This window comes from Corvus kubaryi, unplaced genomic scaffold, assembly GCF_017639235.1.
Source record: "Corvus kubaryi isolate FWS band 111438036 unplaced genomic scaffold, C.kubaryi_AGA036_p1.0 37396, whole genome shotgun sequence".
In the NCBI taxonomy this organism is placed as follows: Eukaryota; Metazoa; Chordata; class Aves; order Passeriformes; family Corvidae; genus Corvus; species Corvus kubaryi.
In genome coordinates, this window is record NW_024581135.1 from 744,818 (window position 1) to 752,225 (window position 7,408).

Here is a 7,408-nt window from a genome sequence, read left to right on the forward strand (position 1 = left end):
CGGGCGGCCGGGGCTCGGCTCAGCCCCGCCGGCGCCGCCCCGGGATCGGGCCCCCCGCGCACGGAGAGCGGCGGCCTCGGAGCGCCGTTCCTAATCGAATTAATTGCCCCGGCACATCTAATTTCCTCACCGGTCAGAGAGAGCTTTAATTGTTATCCCAGCCCGCTCCCCGGCCGGGGACGGGGTGAGCAATTTCACGGGTTATAGACTTTAGAGAACCTCATTAAGTGCTTTTTAAAATGAATTTCCAGTTCCAGGCTAACCCCGACTACCAGCTGAGCGGTGACGACACCCAGCACATCCAGCAGTTCTACGATCTCCTGACCGGCTCCATGGAGATCATCCGAGGGTGGGCGGAAAAAATCCCCGGCTTCAGTGACCTCCCCAAAACGGACCAGGACCTGCTCTTCGAGTCCGCCTTCCTGGAGCTGTTCGTGCTGCGGCTGGCGTACAGGTGAGCGGGGGTCGGGGAGCGCTGGGCGGGCAGGGAATCAGACCCTTCCAAGGTCCACTGATCTGCATTTTATTAACTCCTCGGTAATTAGGTGCCTCTTAAATCCTTCATTTATTGCTCCTCAAGTAATTAGTTGTTTAGCTTTTCTCCCCCACCATCTCCTTTCTTATTATTTTTTTATTTCTTTCCTGTTCTCTCTTGTTCTTTTTTCTCTTTCATTCTCTCTTCTCTATTTTATCCTTCTGTCCCTTCTTTCTCTCCCTCCCTGTCTTTCTTGCTTTCTTCCTTTCGCTCATTGTCACTTTCTTTTCTCTTATCTTTTGTCTTTCTCTTTCTTTTCCTCCTTTTTCTCTTTCTATCTAATTTTCCTCCCTCTCTCATTCATCCATCAGTTCATTCTGGGGTTGTCCCCTTCCTTCCAGGTCCAACCCCGTGGAGGGGAAGCTGATCTTCTGCAACGGGGTGGTCCTGCACCGGTTGCAGTGCGTCCGTGGCTTTGGGGAGTGGATCGATTCCATTGTGGAATTTTCCTCCAACTTGCAAAACATGAACATCGATATCTCTGCCTTCTCTTGCATCGCTGCCCTGGCCATGGTGACAGGTCAGTGTCCCCCTTTCCCGCCCGGCCCTGCTCCTGCTCCCCTGCCCGCCTTTCTCCGTGTCAGATCCATAATGTCCTGCACCCTTCTCTTTGCAGAGAGGCATGGGCTCAAGGAACCCAAGAGGGTGGAAGAGCTTCAGAACAAGATTGTAAATTGTCTCAAAGACCATGTGACTTTCAATAACGGGGGGCTGAATCGCCCCAACTATTTGTCCAAACTCTTGGGGAAGCTCCCCGAACTCCGCACGCTTTGCACACAGGGGCTGCAGCGCATTTTCTACCTGAAACTGGAAGATTTGGTGCCACCGCCAGCAATAATTGACAAACTTTTTCTGGACACTTTACCTTTTTAAGACTCTTCCCGTGCGCTTCCACTGACCCGAGGAGAAGCTCCACCTGCCTGAAGGGGAGCTGGTCTGGGCCCAGAGCAGTACCCCTGGGTGCCAGTTCCCACCCAGCCAGTGTTGCAAACTCCTGCAGGCAGAACGCGATGGGCATTTTGGCTCTGGGGCATCATGGATGCAGCTCATGGACTACACAAATACCATGGTATAAACTTTTTATTATCGGCTTCTAAATGAATTTATTATTAAGGACTTCTGGTTCGAAAGTCAAGCCTGTCTGGCAACGCCGGGCGCGCGGCTCAGACTCACGCGGTGACAAACCAGGCGTTGAGGTGACCCACAGGTCTCTCCCTCCTAAAGACTAAAGTTTTCTGCTGTAAAAGAAAGCTGTAATATACCCAAACCCCAAACATTGCGTGGGTGACGTGGCATTAATGAAGGCAAAGGCTTGTAAATTTATCAGATGCAGTTTGGCTTTTTAAAAAATTATTCTGTGCCTATTTATGATGAAACATGGAAAACAATTCTAAAAAAAAAAAAATAAAAATAAAAGCTAAATGTGTTTGGAAAAAAAAAGAATTAAAAAAAAAAAGGAGAATTAATAAAAAAGAAAACCCAATCTGTCCATACCAGGGAAGCATGACGATTCCAGGGTGACAATGTTATAGGCACTTGCTATTTCAGTAATGTCTATATTCTATAAATAGTATTTCAGACACTATGTAGTCTGGTAGCTTTTATAAAGACTGGTAGTTATCTAAGCTTCAAACATTTTCTCAATTGTAAAATAGGTGGGCACAAGTGTTACCCCCCGGAATCCCCCCCAAAGGGAACATAGTGTTTGTAAACACCGCCCGACACCCCTTGTTTGTAAGTGTTGTATGTACTGTTGATGTTGATTAAAGAAGAAGTTTATATCTTGATTATTTTGTTGTCTAAAGCTAAACAGATCTTGCATGCAGCAGCTTTTGACTGTTTCCAGAGTGCTTATACTATACATAACTCCCTGGAAATTACTGAGCACTTTGAATTTTTGGTTTGTTTTGTTCCGTTTGGTTTTTTATGTCTAAAAATTGTCGGTTAATATATTATTTTATGTTCGAGTAATATTTTTAATATTGCCATATTCTGTAGTATTTTTCTTTGTATACCCCGGTTTGGCACACGGGAAAGTCGCTGCCTTTTTTTAATATGGTGTACGACAGTTAGAAACGCGGATTATTATTATTATTATTATTATTATTTTTTCTCCCGAGAACTCTTTCTTTGAGAAAGACAATTTTAATGTTTACAACAATAAAACATGTAAACGAATCGAATTTCGTCTCCTTTCTGCCGAAGTGCGAAGCTCCTCCGCCAGCCTGCGCCGCACCCAGGGGACAAAAGCCTCTGCCCGTGCGGCGATCCCGGAGCGGCGATGGACGGGGCCGCTCCCGTTCGCTGCCGCCGGCTCCGCGGGAGGAAGAGGAGGAAAAGCCGCGGTTCGGAGGTTGGTCCTTTCCCGGGTTTTACCACGCTCGGTCCCCGCCGCATCCAGACCCCGCACCAGGACCCCGCATCCTGCGACATCCATCCCTCTCTCCCTCCTCCCGCGCCGGCGTTTGCTCAGGCGCATCCCTTTGTCGGGGGGCCTAATTCCTCAGGAAAACACCTTTAATGAAGGAATTTAATTCCCAAACCTGCCCCCGCGGCGGCGGAGGGGTGCGGGGGCCAGGAGGGGCAGCGCGGAGCAAAGCGGGGTTCCGGGGAGCGCTTCCCCCCAAAGCCTCGGGGCCCTGCCAGGCTTTAGGTCGGGGCGCCGCTCGGAGCCCCGCGGCACCGACCCCGCGCTCCGAGCCCCGCGGGTCCCGGCGCCGCCGGGGACCGGGATGCGCTCGCGGGGATCCCGCGCGTGGAGAGGGAGGAGGACCCCAAAATCCGGTGGTTCGCCCGTGGGGGACGGAACTTCAGCCTCTCGCCTCTGGGAGACAAAATACTGCCCGCGGGAGGGTGGGGAAGGCACTCCCGGGATCGGTTTTACTCCTCTCTGCCGCGCGTCCCTCGGTGCCCGATCCAAAACCCCACGGACACGGGTGAGAGGCAGCCTCTCCCCGGTGCCGCATCCCCATCCCGGTGCCGCATCCCCATCCCGGGGGTGCCGGGGGGCTGCGATCCGCGGCTCAGCAGCCCCCGGTGCGGGCGAGCCCCGAGCACCCGGTTTGCTGGGGAAGGGGCTTTGCGGTTCGGTCGAGCGGAACATTCCTAAAATAAAGAATCGTAAGAAGGAATAAAAGTCGGTGCCGTGGCAGGCGGGTGCTGTGGAGGGGCACGGAGCGGCGCTGGGGCAGAGGCAGGTGCTGCCTAATTCATCCTGAGCGGGGTCTTGAGCTTGGGATTGCCACAGGCACGGGGCTGGAGTTGTTGTGACTTTAACCTAAACAGTGCATATGAAATACAGATATCCCCATAATATATAGAGAGCATATAGGCGTTCCCTAAATGTGTGTAAATAGATATGAAAGTGTAAATGTCTATGCTGCAGAAGGGTTTAAAATGCAAAAAAAAACCAAAAAACTTGTTTATAGAAAGAATTTAACAACTCGATCCCCTCTAAATAACCCCCAGCTGCTCCCAATTCCTCCCAGAAATCAGCTGCTTCCACCACTTTCCTCAGCGTCTTTCGCAGCAACTTTTCTAACAGGTTTAACCCTCTGCACCTGGGGAAAGCAGACTTTATCCTTCCCAGGCGGCCATTTCACACCTGCCTCGGCTTTTCCCCCGGTCACCTCCTCTTCCCGCAGTTTTCCCCAACTCCCCGGCGCGCTCCTGCCCGGGCCGTGGCTCGCTGGGTCAGTGTGCGGCGGAGCCGAGCGCGGAGCAAAGGCTGGAGGGAGCTGCCGGCCGGACACGGGCACCGAGGTGCGCTCGGGCAGGGACCGCAGCGGGGAGGGCTTCCAGGGGCTCGGGGGCCGCTTCCAGAGTAGGCTGGAGAGGGGAGCGCTGCCAGAGCCTCTGTGCTGCCTGGGCTCCCGCTTGCCGTGTTCTGCAGGCTCTAGCGAAGCAGGGAGGAAACACTGAGCACTGTATAGAGACATTCAGAAAAATGTTTGGAGTGGGAGCTCGACACAGAATATGGAGCTGGAGGAATAATTTTTAACTGGTGGTATCAATGGGAGGATTTATTAAAGGGTTTCACTTCTCCAGGCTTGCAATATTCCAGATCAATAGCTATCTTAATTATTTTAGCCCTGTGCTGCTGCTGGAATTTGTTACTGCTTGTTCTGCTGGGCTCGTGTGAGGGGCAGCCAGACCTGTCCTGGTTTGTTCTCTGGCAATTTCAGCTTTTGTAGTTCCTTACCAACCCACTGGGCTGATTTGAACCCAACTTCTTGTTTTGCTCATCCAATTGCACTGTTTTCTGTGGAGTTACTCCTCTGATGCACCGAGGTGTAAGAATGGAGTCTGTTCGCTTTGTCTGGCGGTCACATTGGTGTTCCCAGGGAAGCCCAAGCAGGAGGGGGTCCTGTTTCTCTCCAGAGCTGGGCCCCTTCCTTCTCCTGCTGCAGATGGGTGAGGAGGTTACACCAAGGCACAATTTTCCCAAATATGCCAAGATTTCCAAACTTGACAAACAAACTGGGGGTGAATTCAGGTCAGGTGTTTGCTGCTCACACAGCCCACGGTATTCCACTGGTGACATTTAATTTCAGCTGCGTTTTTCGGAGGGCCTGGAAGACGTGATGTTGTCCTGGGTGTGTTGAGCTCAGAGTGCCACCGAACTGGGCTGACAGAATTCCCAGGCGGTGACTCGGGGACGAGGAGGTGTGTGCCTGCCGTGCTCCGAATCCGCCTTTCCTGGAGATGAATTGCTGCGGGCATGAGCCCGTGTGGGTGCTTTATTGGTTTGGGAATGCAATCGGCAACAGTTGCTTTCAGTCCTCTCCCTAATTATCCTCACCGTGTGTGTCACGGGCTCCGTGAGCGGCCAGCAGGAATTTACATCTGGGGTGGTCAGAGCTGGGAAATTCGTGCTTTATGTGATTTTACCCTCCTGAGTTTTCTTTGGAGGGAGAAATCCCCGGACTGGCTGCATGCAAAAAGCACCTTGGATGCACCTGTATCTGATTTTTTTATGTATAAGTAAAGCCTGTGCTGCATAATCTGCACTTGCTGAAACGTTAGCCCTAAGTAACCTCTGCAGCTGGGGATGGAGCACAGGGAGATGTTGGTATTCATGAATGTTTTGACATATTTGACATTTTCTATATGGTGTGCTTTCTCTGTTTTCCTGATTTCCTCCTGTCTCTGCTCCCCTGTTTTAGCAGTAAAGAGTTTCCTTCTCTGGCACTGTGGGTTGGAGGCACAAGGGTGGATGTGTAGAGAAGCTCAGGCTTTGTGGGTTTGTTTGTTTGTTTTTAAAATTTATTTTATTTCAAAGTGTGTCTCTCAACATAGTGGCATTGTTGCATTTTAATGGGATTATTGCATTTTAATGGGGTGCAAGGATGGCCGGGAGAGCTCGGTTGGACAGAACAGGTGATTTGTGTTCTCCTTCCACAGCAGCCTGTCTGGCCTGCAGATCCATGAGGATCTGAGGGTGAGGGGCGCCTGCACAGCTGCAGCCTCATGCACATGCAATAGGAACATGTTTGGTTTGTTAGAACACGAGCAGGGCAGCCCTGCTGGAGCCAGGGAGGAGGTTTGGGGTGGCTCGAGTTCCTGGCATGGTGCTTGCTGCACCACGGGGAAGGTGCCAGGCCAAGGGACTGAGGAGAAATCTGCTTTTGGACCAGTGTACACAGCCCATCTCATGGGACAGGCCTCTTGTCTAGTCAGAGAATTTCTAATTTTTATTCAAATCTTTATAGTTTACTGTAAGAAACCAAATCTCATTTGTAATTTTGGGACCATCACTAAGGTGAGAATTTCTGTAGCAAAACTCAGGCATTTTGGTCACTTTACCCTTTCTTCCTGAGCTCCCTCATTTACAATTGAGCTGCTTTTGTGAGGTGGAAGAGTTTAATTCAGATGAATATTTCTGCTTGGGAGAAGTGATGTTTGATCAAGTTTTGTGTGTGGACACTCAGCCTTTCTGTGTAATCCCCTTTGGGGGGGCTGGGGCCTGGTGCCCATGCCTGCAGCTGTGGAGGTCACTGGGGTGGGCTTTTGGTTGTTGCTGTGTGTGCTGGGCTGATGCTCTGGCTGAATTAATGGCTTTAATGGGATGGATCTCTTCTACAGCACCGGCAAACCCAGCTTTTAGTGCTTGTTGGGTGTCCTACTGGAGGCACAGGAACTTACCTGCCTGCATTAATAAACACTAAATAACATTACTTGGCTCATTTTTCTTGACTAATTTGGTTTCGTACAAAGAAAAATCCAAAATTTTAATTATTCTACGGTTTTAATATTCCATAAAAATGACACAGCGAGCTGCAGCACCCCAGCCAGAGCTGCAGACAATGCCACGGAGCTGTGACACAGGATAAAACAAAGAGCAAAAAGCCTTTTCTGTGTGTTCCCATCCTCCAGAACAGCTCGTGGCGTGGCTGGGCTGTGAGTGCTGGGTGCTGGGGCAGAGTTCGGGCGCTGAAGCGGGGCCGGGGCTGCGCCGGTGCCACTCGTCGGGGCCAGGGCGGGCCCGCGGCGCTGGCTCGGCTCTGGCAGCAGCAAAGGGCCCTACCTGGGCCCCACACCCCCTCCAGCTGCTTCACAGAGAAATAAAGGGAAGCGACAAGCTCTGGAGCTAAACTTTAAAGGCCAAGGATGCGGAGCTCAGCTGCGGGAGGAGCAGCGGGCGCCGCCGGCCCCTCTGGAAGCGCTCGGGCTCCGGGCAGGGAAGGCCGGGCCCAGGCCGCGGTGCCATGAGGTTTGCTGCTCCCGTCAGAGGCACGGCCTTCATCCCCACCCGGCTGTGCTCGCTGGGGCTCGGCAGAGCAGTGCCACGGCAGCGCCGGGCCGAGCGGGGCCCAGCGGGCTCCCTGTGCCGGACACGGTCACCCCTCTGCAGGGAGAGGGCTCCGCGGGTGT

General features: G+C 52.2%; 1 protein-coding gene across 1 annotated transcript; it reads left to right on the plus strand.

Annotated features, from left to right (window-relative positions):
* Positions 1-24: 24 nt before the first annotated feature.
* NR4A2 (nuclear receptor subfamily 4 group A member 2) lies at positions 25-2,718 on the plus strand. Its single transcript, XM_042041254.1, has 3 exons — positions 25-454; positions 877-1,055; positions 1,152-2,718. Exons 1-3 carry the CDS (start codon positions 240-242, stop codon positions 1,406-1,408), a joined length of 651 nt encoding a protein of 216 aa, XP_041897188.1. The 5' UTR covers positions 25-239; the 3' UTR covers positions 1,409-2,718.
* Positions 2,719-7,408: the final 4,690 nt, after the last annotated feature.